The 14966-nt window shown below is 40.8% G+C and overlaps 1 protein-coding gene across 4 annotated transcripts in view; it reads right to left on the bottom strand.

Moving 5' to 3' along the window:
- The window catches only part of tll1 (tolloid-like 1), an 81831-nt gene that overhangs the window by 28193 nt on the left and 38672 nt on the right, over positions 1-14966 (bottom strand). For all 4 annotated transcript variants that reach the window (XM_062026683.1, XM_062026682.1, XM_062026685.1 and 1 more), the window contains exons 6-10: positions 13249-13427; positions 8746-8851; positions 2582-2706; positions 636-751; positions 439-541 (exon numbers count right to left, since the gene is read on the bottom strand). In XM_062026683.1, coding sequence (XP_061882667.1) covers positions 439-541; positions 636-751; positions 2582-2706; positions 8746-8851; positions 13249-13427 — 629 coding nt within the window. The remainder of the gene's footprint in view (positions 1-438; positions 542-635; positions 752-2581; positions 2707-8745; positions 8852-13248; positions 13428-14966) is intronic.

Raw genomic sequence — 14966 nt, forward strand, 5'->3', positions numbered from 1 at the left:
TAGCTGCGGACCGGTCAACGCTTGAAAATGTGTCCCACAGACAGGGGGGGTTGGTGGGCTGGGGGGTCGGGGGGTGAAATTTAAAAAAAAATAATACAATTTTTTTTTTTTTTCATAAAGAAACTCAACCATGTGTGCTTACGGACTGTATCCCTGCAGATTGTATTGCTCTATATTGATATAAAATGTATATATTGTGTTTTTCATGTTGATTTAATAAAAAATAAAAAATAAATATATATATATATATATTTTTTTTAATTTCTTGTGCGGCTTGGTACCAATCGGTGGTTGGGGACCACTGCTCTAGAATATGAAATAACTTGTGGATATGGGTATGAATAAAATACATTGCTTGTAAAGTGTTTCATTTTTGCCGTCGTAATATTAATGGTGCAACCATGCGACAAAAAAAGGTTGTTTGTTGTTGTCCCTCACCCAGCAAAGGCGCCTTTCTCCAGTAGCCATCACGGACCTCCATGTAGTCGTACCAGCACAGGCTGCTCTTGTACAGATCCATGGTGGTAAAGTTGAGAACAATCTGGACAAAACCACAAAGAAGGACAAACAGAACGGTAGCACTTCTGAGGTCTTTCAAGTCTTTGCTGCTGCTGCTGTTCAGTTTGTGCATGCACCTTTTCTCCAGGTGTAACTGATATCCTCCACACACAGTGCGTGTATGAAGGATATCCATTGGGGTAACCAGGAGAGGAAAAGTTGCCTGTGGAATCCTGGAGCGTCTCTCCACATGCTGTAAGACAGACAATGTTACATTATTACATGGTACTTTTTTCTCATCTGTAAGCTTTCCGTGTGGCAATTGTTAGTTAGGACTGGAGAACTGACTTCGAAAGAAAATAAAAAACAAATTAGTTAGGAGCTTAAAACAAACCGCAGAAAGAACAGGCTTAAAAGAGCTACACTTTTGTGAAAAACATTTTTAAAATAATAATATACTTATACAGCTTTAGTCCTCAGTCTGACTCACTCTTCCCTGTGTAAAACGAGGGCAAGCCAAGTTCAATTTGCTACATGAGGTTGAAATATCAAACAGCTCTCTGTATGACAAATCATCACAAGTATCATCACTTGTATCCATGCGCCATGTCCCTTCATATCTCTCTTAAAATGCAGATTAGGCTGTTTTAGGGAATTCCTTATTACCAGTATTTTGTCCTTCCAGCACCCTTTGAACGTTTCATGCACCATGAATTGGATATAGGATTTCATTGGATGAAAATTGGAGAATCCAGCTTCAAACTGGCGACCATTTTTAAGAAAAAGGTACCGAGCAGCGATCACCAGCAAGTTTCATGGACTTCCTCAAGTTGGGACGAAAATATTAAAAAGATCTTGTTAAAATTGTGTGACGCTCTCGGGCATTAGGGATGTGTATAGTTTACATTTTAACCAATACTAGTACCAAATCAGTACTTTTAAAATGGTGATGGTACTTAAACGATGCCTGAACCAGTACTTAAAGGGGTTGAATCATGATTTGTTTTCTACATTTAAAACACTTCCTAATGGTGGTTCTTTGGTCAAAATTGTGCATGGATTGTTTTACAGACCGTTTGAGCCACTTTCTGACCACCTCATCGGGATACGCCATTTTGTGGGCGGTCTTATTTACTGCTTAAACTTCGAATGCATCTTCTCCCCGCCCACTTTGTTGTAGTTTTCCATATGGCGTCTACTGACAGATATAAGTCAGAAGTATATTAGAAATGGCAACAGCGGAGGATGCGTGTCCATGTATGACCCTGTCTGCCCCACAACAAGATCCATCCATCCATCTTTTTCTGCTTATCAGAGGTCGTGTCGCGGGGGGACAATACATTTTATTTGTGACGCACTTTTCATTTAAATAAGTCTTCAAGCGCCACAATACAAACTAACATTTAAAACAATTAAAGCTTCGCCATTAAAATAGATCAAATGCATGATTTATGCGCTAATTCTTTGTGATTAACCACGAGTTAACTCGTTATTTTTGACGGCCATAATAAAAATGTAACCGTTTTTTTAAGCAAAAACATGTTTCTTGGCCCTCACTTCACCTTATGAAGTTTTATTGACAGAATAATTTAAGTCATCTAGAAATCCATCTTCGAGGGCTTTAATATAAGGAATGACTCAATCTGTTTTTATATTAGGTGATTCCACACTGATCAGTGAGAGGCTGGTAAGTATTGCAGACAAACAAACTGAGTAATGAACAGATAAACACAATGTTATTGAACTACATATTCTTGTGGGTGTGCGTGTGTTCAGTATGACCGTAACTGAGATCATAAACCTAAGCCACAAATCCAACCCTTATTGACGTCAGAGTGGCTAGTTGGGAACCGGAGGAATGCCAAAACGTGTTCAGGAAGTGACCGCAACACAATGTGTGACAAACACACACTCACACCCTTGCAAAAAGAAATGGTCGCATCACATAATAAAAAAAACAAAATGACTCAACTTCTCACCTCCAGGAGGATAGATTTTGTGTGACCAGTGAGGTCATCTTAAACACAAACACACACGCGCACACACACCCACTGGAGGCACCATAGTCAATATATGTCAGTACCTGGACATCTATAGAGCTTCCTTGCCTGTGCAATGTCTCCTTTACTGAGTCTGGTCCGCTGGCCAATAGCAGGCCGGACTCCGTTTTCGTCCCTGGATGGAAGGATGGTGTCGAGGAACATCCCCCTTTAGTGCAAACAAAATCACCATTTTCAAAAGAATGTTAACCAAAATAACATATTTGTGAGTACATCCCTAATGTTTCAGCAAGCGCTTTTATTATAGTATATTTTCTAAAGCAGTGTTTTTCAACCTTTTTTGAGCCAAGGCACATTTTTTTCATTGAAAAAATGCGGAGGCACACCACCAGCAGAAATCATTAAAAATTAAACTCAGCAGCCGATATTGACAGAAAAAAGTCATTGTCGCAATTGTTGGATATGATTTTAAACCATAACCAAGCATGCATCACTATAGCTCTTGTCTCAAAGTAGGTGTACTGTCACCACCTGTCACATCACGCCGTGACTTATTTTGAGTTTTTGCTGTTTTCCTGTGTGTAGTGTTTTATTTCTTGTCTTGCGCTCCTATTTTGGTGGCTTTTTCTCTTTATTTGGTATTTCCTTGTAGCAGTTTCATGTCTTCCTTGACCGCTATTCCCCACACCTGCTTTGTTTTAGCAATCAAGAACATTTCCGTTGTTTTTATCCTTCTTTGTGGGGACATTGTTGATTGTCACGTCATGTTCGGATGTGCATTGTGGACGCCGTCTCTGCTCCACAGTAAGTCTTTGCTGTCGTCCAGCATTCTGTTTTTGTTTACTTTGTAGCCAGTTCAGTTTTAGTTTCGTTCTGCATAGCCTTCCCTAAGCTTCAATGCCTTTTCTTAGGGGCACTCACCTTTTGTTTATTTTTGGTTTAAGCATTAGATACCTTTTTACCTGCACGCTGCCTCCCGCTGTTTCCGACATCTACAAAGCAATTAGCTACTTGCTGCCACCTACTGATGTGGAATAGTATTACACGGTTACTCTGCCGATCTCCACTCAACAACAACACATTATTTGCGGATTATAATTACTGGGTTGCAAAAAATATTTTTAACCCAAATAGGTGAAATTAGAACATCTCCCACGGCACACCAGACTGTATCTCACGGCACACTAGTGTGCCGCGGCACACAATGGTTGAAAAACACTGTTCTAAAGCAAGAGTTTCTAACCTTTTTGACTTCGGGGCCCAACTTTTCTACTGTAGAGGAGCCCGGGGCTCACTCAAACATTAACGCTTTATCTTACTCTTGATTTTAATTGTATTCAATAAATATTTAACCTACTTCAAAGTTGTGAGCACCCTTTGAGGAAAAGAGGAACATTGATAAAAAAAAAGAACATTTCTATCAGCACAAAGTGCTGGCACGCAAACCCTGAAAAAATATTTTGAAAATCCAAAATACATTTCTTACATTTAGGTGCATATTTTACCTTAAGATTTATTGTCATCTTCCAACCTATTTTGGCTATCTTTTTGACACTTATATGTCCCATGTAATGTACCACATATTTTTTAAGTTTTTTAGTAGATAATTTACTCACATTATCATCAAAATCTAATGTAAAATTCTATAAAATGCATTCAAAGAACTCAGAAAAAGTTGCCCATTAAGCAACACTATCCTGTAGCCACGCCCCCTCAGGTAATATACTGCCGGTGTTGTGACCTCTGTTTACAATCCGTCACTTCAAAAATATACCTTCTCGCTGGCTACTAATAAATACTCTATAACTACAACTGGTTCGGAACTGACAGAGTTCCGACTGTACTCATTCAAATATGATTAGCAGCCTTCAATGTTGTGGCTTCAACAGTAAACAGGGGCGCAACAAGTAAGCTTGCTAGAAGAAAGAATAGAAAGAAAGGACTTTATTGTCATTATATTTGCATATAACGAGATTAAGGACTCCAACTAAAAGTGCGGTAGTGGAAACAAATATGGAATAAAAATAAATCACATAAGTAATCAAGATAAAAAATAAGAATTGAAATAAACAGACTACTATCCAATAAAAACAATAAGCAATCCTGTACAATATACAAAAAACTGTACAATATACAGAACAAAACAAGAGTACTGGAGTAATAAAGTAATGACAATCAGTGTCGGACGTATTGCACTCGAAGGGTAATATTGCACAGTAAGGTATTGGGGTTAGCCAGCGGGCGAGCTTGTTTCGGCATTCCTGATCGTCTCCCCGTCCTAGGCAAGAGGAACAGCGAGTACCTGCGGCTGTGGCGAGCGTTCAACAAATTTTGTTTGGATCATATTTTTATTGAAATGATATATTGAAATTTAAAGTAACGCAGAAATTATAGTTTGACGCAAAAATTAATGGTAAAAATAACGTGGATTTCCGGAAATTACACATGCCTGCTACTTACAGTTTACAACCTTGTCAAATGATATGTAACCCTGTGTTAATTACAAAGATTGTTTTTTTATTAAACAAATAAACCTTAGGTTTAGGTCAGAAAAATAAGTAAATATACTGCATGATAAGGGACTCATAAATAACTGACAAAAATAGACTAAATAATTAACTAAATGAATCATTTAGGGACGGCGTGGAGAAGTTGGGAGAGTGGCCGTGCCAGCAATCTGAGGGTTACTGGTTCAATCCCCACCTTCTACCATCCTAGTCACGTGCGTTGTGTCCTTGAGCAAGACACTTCACCCTTGCTCCTGATGGGCCTGGTTAGCGCCGTGCATGGCAGCTCCCGCCATCAGTGTGTGAATGTGTGTGTGTGAATGGGTGAATGTGGAAATAGTGTCAAAGCGCTTTGAGTTCCTTAAAAAAGGTAGAAAAGCGCTATACAAGTACAACCCATTTACCATTTACCATATGTTTCTTAACTAAACTGTCAATAAAATTTAAGTGCAAAGGAAAATACTACGTCACAACTTTAGTCAACATTTTTTATGCTTAAGAAACTTCTCTATGACTTTAGCCCCAACCTCAGCTGTTTGTTTCTCGCCACAAGGGGTGAAAAAGTGTATTACAACTGAGTACTGCTGGTGCTTATACAAACCACAGCTGAGAAACAGATATTTTTTGGCGGCAATCTAGGGGTGACTCACAGCCCAGCAAAGGGCCTCGGCCCAATGGTTAAGTAAGTGTTCTAAAGGGACGATACTCTTAATACACTTTAAAGTAGTCATGGAAAAGCTTGTGTAGCAGTATAGATCGACAATCCATTGAAATTGAGTCAACACACAGCTAGCAACACAAATTAACAGAATGATTGTGTGTTGGTTTCATTTGTTGTCAAGTTGCATCATGGTCTGGACCAGCATGAGTGTTGTTGGCACCGGGGAGCTGTGGTTCTTTGAGGAAAACCTGGGTCGCATGGCAGTTTTCTAACATTAGGATCCAAAACACACCCTTCAACGGCACGCTGAATACTAAGACAGTGGTTCTCAAACTTTTTTCACCAAATAGCACCTCAGAAAACACTTGGCTCTTCAAGTACCACCATAATGTCGACAATAAAATGCGGTAGTGAAGTAGGCTTAACTATTCATTAAAAACGAGGCAGAGGTTTTATTTAACAAGGATACAGTTCCCGCGCGTGTTGCGGGATGGAACAAGGCTGGAACATACTCTTGCGTCCCATAGCTCGCGTTTGTTTGATTTATAGCGCCTTGTTTGATTTATAGCTCTTCAATGGGGGCTGGCACCAGACGTGTAATTCTCTTCTGAAACACTAAAGAGCAGTGTGTCCTAAAGAAGCAACCGGAGCTGTCGTTGTTTAGATATTTACCTTCTTGTAAAGAGTGATGACAAATACAACATTGACAGCTTTCTTTACACTGGAACTAATCATTCAGAATCATCAGTTTACTTTGAATGGACGTTTTACGTTTGTACTTATAAACCAGATAAAAACAAGTTCGTCAAGATGGACTGTGCAACTTCTGAACGAGTAGCGGCAGAGGACGCTATTATTATTTGCACCGCTTATTTCAGGCCTCGAATGTTAACTTTATAAAGTCAAGGCAAATGTTGCCTTAAAGGAGGGCTCATATTTTAGGGCACCAAGGCAAGTTGGAAGGGCACCAAGGCAAACATTATATTATTTCGAGGCAGGGGCGGCTGGACTCTGTATTGAGAAAATAAAAGTGACATCAAATTAGGGCTGGGCGATACGGCCTTTTTTTAATATCTTGGTATTTTTAGGCCATATCGCGATATACGATATATATCTCAATATTTTGCCTTAGCCTTGAATGAACACTAGATACATATAATCACAGCAGTATGATGATTCTATGTGTCTACATTAAAACATTCTTGTTCATACTGCATTAATATATGCTCATTTTAAACTTTCATGCAGAGAGGGAAATCACAACTAAGTCAATTTAGCAAAAATGTATTTAATAAACACTTATTAAGCAGTGGCACAAACATTCATGTCATTTTCAAAACAGAAAGTGCAAAATTGTCAGAGACGTTTTAAAACAAGCTATAAGTGCACTTTTGTGCATGATGACACAAGATATTTCAATAAGTGTCACATAAAAATGAGCTGCATATCAAATAGTATATGTCCTACGGTGTTGATGTGGAAATAGTTGCTTCGGCATTTAGTTGGTGTGCCACGGAATGATGATGTAAATACATATTCCCGCTTGAAGCCAAACCACCGTCAGACGATGGACCCCGTGCTGTTTTTCTTGGGAATTAATTATTCCTCCATTTGTTACCAGATTCGCACCTTCTTTTTCTCGTATTACCACTCAAACCACACCGTTAGCTGTTACCATCACAGCTAACGTTACCATGTCGCTACCTCTCGCTCCGCGGGAGCGTGTGACGTTGCTCACGTGACAGTATGTGACGTATGTAAGAAGTTGTGCTTGTTTCAGTCTCTGTGAGAAGGAGAGACAGGAAAGAGTGAGAAACGCAAGCAGTTTAATGCCCCGCAGCTAAAAGCAACTGCGTGAGAACGTATACTCGAATATCACGATATAGTCATTTTCTATATCGCACAGAGACAAACACGCGATACATCGCGTATATCGATATATCGCCCAGCCCTACATCAAATAGTTTCCTCCTTCGCTGTATACTTTTAGTGTGGGGACAAGTGCGCCTGTCTCCAATTTTGTCCACACCTGTCGCCATCTAAACGCACTCCGGGAAGCGAGGGAAAATGAAGTTAAAACAAGCGCTTGGCTCCGTTTACTCTGAGGGGAAATCTCCGGAGCAAAGTCCGTGTAGCTTGTCCGCCATGATTATCAAGCCAAACGACGCTAGTGACTTTGTGTTGCCTAAAACGCATTAATAAATGACGGGTTTTCGGTAATTAAAAAAATAAACGGTATTACTAACCATCGGGAATTTTATCGCGAATTATCAATATACCGTTTACCGTTACATCCCTCATCCATTAACAAGTAAAAAGTCAAGGGCGGTCACGGCATGGTCTTGCCGTCGATGTTGGTAAATTTTCTAGGGCATTACGGCAAGTGACAAGGGCGGCCGCGGCTTTTGCCGTGGTTAAATTCGAGCCCTGTTATTTATATTCTCAAAACCGGTAAACTCAAGAGTTATGTATGTATACTTGGTCATATTTAATAATAATAATAATAATAATAGATTTTATTTGTAAAAAGCACTTTACGTTGAGCAAACAACCTCAAAGTGCCAAAGTGTAAAAAAAAATAAATAGTAATAATAATAATAATAATAATAAAAGATATTAAAAACAAATAAAATATAAAACCAGAAACAGCCCAACAGCTGGAACCAGCATGCATATCTATACAAATCTATAAAAAGGCTTTTTTAAAAAGATGGGTTTTTAAGCCTTTTTTAAAATCATCCACAGTCTGAGGTGCCCTCAGGTGGTCAGGGAGAGCGTTCCACAGACTGGGAGCAGCGGAGCAGAAAGCCCGGTCTCCCAATATTTCCTGTTGATTAATTATAGCAGTGTTGCCACCTAGCTGGAGGCTTGTTTATTGTTTAAGAATAAAAAGAGACGCTAATACTGAATGAAAGTCCCTTGCCTGTCAGGCACCCTCTGACACCTAACCGTGCCCGCCCCACTATTTGAGAAGCACTGGTCTATGGTATTGTCCCTTGAGGAGCTAAAATAAAATGGATGTCTGAAATGTGACGAGTGTCCTCACTTTTGTGCGATACTTGGTGTATTGGGCGTTTACCGTGAGAAAGTGTTCCTGGCATAGTGCATGATGCTGTCAAAGTCATATGGCTCCCCGAGAGAGTTGACTTCCCCTGGCTCCATCTTCAGGAAGTTATACTCCTGACCTAAGTGAAGCACACAGACAATAAAGACACATGCGCAAAAAAAAATCTTGCAAAAAGTAGGCTTTCTACTAAAATCCCACTAAATCCACTAAGTTCCTAATGAAAAGAACATATTTCCTCTGCTATTCAACACCTGCTGTCAGACTATTACCTTGCTGGTGAGTGGTGTGATCAGGGGTCTTTGCAGGTGAGTTGGCAGTTATTATAAACCTCATTCACACTCGCACAAAACAGCGGCTTTCAGTGTGAATTGAACAACGATTACACACCTTTTTGTATTGTGAGTGATGACAAGTGATGACAGTATTTGTGCATCAACATAATTCCACACCACAATATTATACTGTACTATAATATACAATACTACAGAATATCTTCATGAACCATTGTTTGATTACTTAATCTTAAATCCAAATTGGCCTGCATGCTTCATGATAAGGCAGTGGAGCCATGTGATTTCCCTGAGCCAATCAGCAAATCAATGTAAGCTGAATTAAAGGGAGTCTAGACCACAAGGCGCTAACTTTGCCAAACTCCATTCACCGCCAGTTTAACGTAGAGGCTATAAGGTTTGGCAAAAATAAATTGTCCCACACTTTCCTTTGTTATCTTCACATTAATTAGATTTTTTATGGCATCCTTTTAAAGGGGAACTGCACTTTTTTATATTTATTTTGCCAATTATTCACAATCCTTATGTAAGACAAGAACACATATGTCTTGTATAATGTAAGTCGTAAAATATGGCAAGTACAGCTAATTGGATCTTTTGCGGCCATAAAGCCCTCTAAAAAAACATCCAAAAACTGCGCCAACAATGCTCCATTTACATCTCGTGACCTGAAAATTAACCAAGTATTAGCGATAATGTTATTTTAAGCACTAAAGTCAAGGAGCAATTTTTTTTTGCAACGCCGGGATCTCAGAGAGCTACCGGTAATAAGCTCACGCAGTTAAAGTATTGAAATACTGAGCTGCTGCTGCTGCGTGGCCTCTGAGCTGGTGAAAGTTAATTCTAGATTATATATCGTGCCTCTCACTTGCATAGTAGGTTGTTGCCATACATACATACATACATAGAACAGCAAGTGATTGTTTTATTATGTTAGTAGATCTTGTATATCAATTATCAAATAATGCTACATGATGCTTAGTGTGGCTGGATCTGATTAACACACAGCTTCTAAAACGTGTAACTCGTCCTCCATATATTCAGGCTCAAAAATATAAAGTTCTGGATCATCATTTGTCCCAAAGTAGTTGTTGTTGTCTCTTGAAGTCTGTCATACCTTCGTACTAGTGTCATTGTTGTTGAAGGGAAAAGCGAATATTGTGATGCGTACGCCGCCGTATGTTGAAAACAACCAAAATATGTAAATATGACATGTTATTATGAATGTGCCTCTTACTACATTACATAAATTCTATCTCCCTAGGGAGTTTGCCGCTGTTTACATCTGTGCAGTGTATATTCCCTCTAGATGCTAATGCGAAGCTTGCGCTAGCACACATACATGACAGCATTAACAATTGCCTTGTCACACACCCCGACAGCGCTCTCATTGCAGCGGGAGATTTCAACCACGCAGACTTAAAAAGTGTCTTTCCTAAATACCACCGGAATGTTATATGTGCAACCAGGGGAGAGAAAACGCTGGATCAAGTGTATACAAACATCGCAAATGCATACAGAGCCCATGCATATCCCCATCTAGACATGTCAGACCACCTTTCTCTTCTGTTGCACCCACGTTACACACCCAAAATCAGAACTGCTGGAATTACCAACAAAACTATAAGAACATGGCCAGAAGATGCTATCCATCAGCTCCAAGATTGTTTTCATCACACTCTCTGGGACATATTTAGAGACGAGCGTGCAATTTCGCGTGAGTCTCTGGACGAATACACCTCAACTGTGCTGAACTATATTACCTTCTGCGTAGATTGTGTTACATCATTTAAAACAATCCGTGTGTTACCAAATAAAAAACCCTGGATGACACACAAAGTGTCACAGTTACTCAAACAGAGGGACATGGCATTTAGATCAGGCGATCCAAATGCCTACCGTTCAGCCAGGACTGCTTTAAAGAAGGGGATCAATGCTGCCAAATCAGACCATTATAATAAACTCCAGGATTGCTTAAATAACTCAGACCGTAGGCAGGTGTGGGAAGGTGTCAAAGCAATTACAAACTTTAAAAAAACAACTTCTTCCTCAGTGAAAGGCAGCGCCATCTTAGCTGAGGAATTGAATCATTTTTATGTCCGCTTTGACAAGGAAAACACAGACTCAGCACTGCCCCCCCTGCCCCCCCTCTCCTCCGACGACACGGCCACAGTCCTCAGCCCGCACGAAGTAAGACTCACCTTGCGTAACATCAACCCAAGGAAAGCAGCTGGACCTGATGGCGTTCTGGGCCGTGCGCTTAAGCACTGCACGGACGAGCTGACGCATGTATTTGTTTCCATTTTTAATCTGTCACTGTCTACATCCTGGGTCCCTGCCTGTTTTAAAACCGCTACAATAATTCCCATCCCCAAACAGGCCATCATCTCATGCCTAAACGACTACAGACCTGTAGCACTCACCTCCATACCTGCCAAATGCATGGAGAGACTGATATTAAAACGGATTAAAAAGGCAATACCACCATCCCTTGACCCATATCAGTTCGCGTACCGGAAGAACCGATCAACCGAAGACACCATCGCTATTGTAATCCATAGACTCTTGAAACATCTTGAGCTTAAGGACACTTATGCAAGACTGCTCTTTGTCGATTTCAGCTCAGCATTTAACACAATAAGGCCAAACAGACTCAGATCTAAGCTTCACAACCTTGGTCTGAACACCTTCCTCTGCAACTGGATTTTGGACTTTTTAACAAATCGCACACAGTATGTGAAAATAGGCGAGCACATTTCTGCCACGCTCACCATCAACACCGGCGCTCCACAGGGTTGTGTGCTAAGCCCTGTGCTCTTCACCCTCTTCACACATGACTGTATAGCCTCTTCAACATCCAATCTCACTGTCAAATATGCCGACGACACCACAGTACTTGGGCTCATCAGCAACAATGATGAGACAGCACACAATGCAGCGGTCCAACAGCTGGCTTCATGGTGTGCTAACAACAACTTGGTTCTTAACACTAACAAAACCAAAGAACTAATTGTAGACTTCCGCAGGAAAGGGCAGAGCAAACACCCTCCACTTTTAATTAATAACAATCTAGTAGAAAGGGTCAAGCATTTCAAATTCTTAGGGGTGAACATAACAGAAGATCTATGCTGGGACATTAACACTGCTTCTACAGTCGGAAAGGCCCAACAACGTCTTTTTTTTTTGAGGAAACTAAAATGCACAAACATTCCGCAGAAATCAATGGTTAACTTTTACAACTGTGCCATCAGCAGTGTCCTCACTTACGGCTTTTTAGTATGGTTTGCTAGCTGCACTAAAGCGAACCAACAGGCCCTCCAGCGAGTGGTTAAAGCGGCTGGGAAAATTACAAGGACGATACTCCCAGAGATGAGTGCCATGTACACAACTCGCTGCCTAAAGCGAGTACACAACATCCTGAAGGACAGATACCACCCAGCACATGGCCTCTTCAACCTGCTACCCTCTGGAAGAAGGTATAGATCGATTCACGCCAGGACCACCAGAATGTCTCACAGTCTGTATCCCCAGGCTGTGAGACTGCTAAATGAACAGCCTGCCCCTTTGCTGCCCCGGACCATCTCATTACCTCACTCTTCACCACCTCAATAATTGTGCTCTGGACACTGCATTGCTGCAACATCAACGTAACACCCATCAGACATCTGACTGTTCCCACCCCCACGCGCCCTCTATTCGCCATCTTCCTGACAATGCTAAACTGTGAACTATGGTCAACCTGCACTTCAATGCAGTTTCTATGCCGCTGGACAAAGCTCAAACAAAATCTCGTTGACATGTATGACTTAAGTGTTATTATGACAATGACAATAAAGGAATTGATTGATTGATTGAAATACTTACAGTGTGTATATAAAACATTGATAGAGGTTTATCAGAGCACTTTATAGGCGGAAAGGAGCGACTCCCACTGGCTGCATTGTTAGCTGACTTTTGCTAGCGTTTATTTACAATTTAGAATGCAATGAAAAAACAAAACATGTGTGCTTGTCTCACATAAGGATCGCGAATGATATGCAAAATTCCCCAAAAAGTTCAGTTCACCTTTAGTGCTGAATTAGTACTGATGGGGTTTTTGCCGCCACCTAGTGGAATGTATTATATGAAGACGTAGCTACAACAAATTTCTCTGGGTTACATATCAACTGATTGATTTATCATGCCTATCCCCAATGCAGACCCAGATGCATCTTGGGTAGCTCACCTGGCTGGATGTTGTCCCTTATGATGGTCACGTGATCATCGCGATCGGGCCGCGTGTGCTCGTGCCAGAAGCCGATGACATGGCCCAGCTCGTGCACCACGATGCCAAACTTATCGCAGTTCTTGCCGATGGAGATGGCCTGGGGCCCGTTGCCGCGGCGACCCACATAGGAGCAACACCTAAGAAGGATTGGCAGGAAGGTAATGGTGTGTTGGTGGTGGTGGGGTGGGGTGGGGGGTGGGGGGTGTGAGTATTACACATTTGGCAGTGGAACAAGCATCAGTGAACACACACTCGCATTAACACACACACACACAGTCAGGATTTCCTGCCTCGTACTTCATCCAGCAGAGGAAAAGCTGCGGGATTTATTTACACACAGCGCTCCCGATAGCGCCACGGTTTCATAACTCAAAGAGAATAAGCTGTGAGAATTCGCATATCGCTGATGGCAGCACACACTCTCACACACATTCGGTATAAAACACACACACACAAACACACAAACGTTTTCCTTTTTCTGGTTAGCTGAGATACCCGTGCCAGGCTAACAAATCTGATTTAAGTTATCCCGGGAGCTGGGATCAGGAGTCACTGGAGGAGATGGACTTGTTTCCGCGGCAAATATATCAATTATTCATCCGTGCAAACTGAAAACAGTGGAAAAGTGCAGTGTGATCTGTGCAACTAAATCATGCACTGTAACTCTCTTTTGCTCGCATTTCTGTGGTCTCGCTCTCACACACGGCGCACATCCAAGCAGCAGGGTATTTATACATCCGATTAAAGGGTCTAAACTCCGATGCGGCCAACCTATCACGGAGCCCGGGTCGGCGGGCATCGTCAGCATCAGTTCACATATACACACATCCTCAACTCGCTTGTAAGTCTGCAAAGATTAGCATTTTTTAAAATCTTAAGAAAAAAAACCGGTATTTTTAAAAAATCAATGCCTCCAACCTCGAATTCGGAGTTGTGACAGAAGTGGGAGTTTAAGGGCCTCACAATCTACTTTTTTAATGGCGAAAGACATTATTAATGCCTCTTGTATTACTGTTAGGATTTAAGCTGGCTAGCGATAGCTTGCTTCTCCAGTAAATGAGCAATGTCATCAGTCCGTGAGTTTATCAAAATGTTATCAATCACGGTTTTACGATTGTTTTAATTTAAAACAGTAATACTAACCTTTGGGAGTTTTATCGTTTGTTTGTCATTATACTGTTTATGGTTACATCCCTAATGCCTTTTGGAGAATAAATATTGTATAAAAACAATACAATGTACGACTAACAATTACAGTAGGTTTTTGAAGTAATGTAACAATAATGTACAGCATTTACCTCTTCCATTTATCTCCTTAGAGCTTTTTCTTCATCTAACACACCATCAACCAGCTTTTCAATATTTTCATGGATACATGTCAGTTTTTTAGATGTTATTTTAACATTTTTGGCTGGAATTAGACTCATTCTGCTTCAGTATGGTGCAGACTCGCAGTGATACGCTGAAATTGTTTTGCCAAGTTAGCAACACGCTTGGTCATGTTTTTGATTATTTATTTATCGTATTTTCCGCACTATAAGGCGCACCGGATTATAAGGTGCACCTTCAATGAATGGCCTATTTTAAAACTTTGTTCATATAAAAGGCGCACCGCATTATAAGGCGCATAGAATAGACGCTACAGTAGAGGCTGGGGTTACGTTATGCATCCATTA

This window comes from Entelurus aequoreus, linkage group LG18, assembly GCF_033978785.1.
Source record: "Entelurus aequoreus isolate RoL-2023_Sb linkage group LG18, RoL_Eaeq_v1.1, whole genome shotgun sequence".
Classification (NCBI taxonomy): Eukaryota; Metazoa; Chordata; class Actinopteri; order Syngnathiformes; family Syngnathidae; genus Entelurus; species Entelurus aequoreus.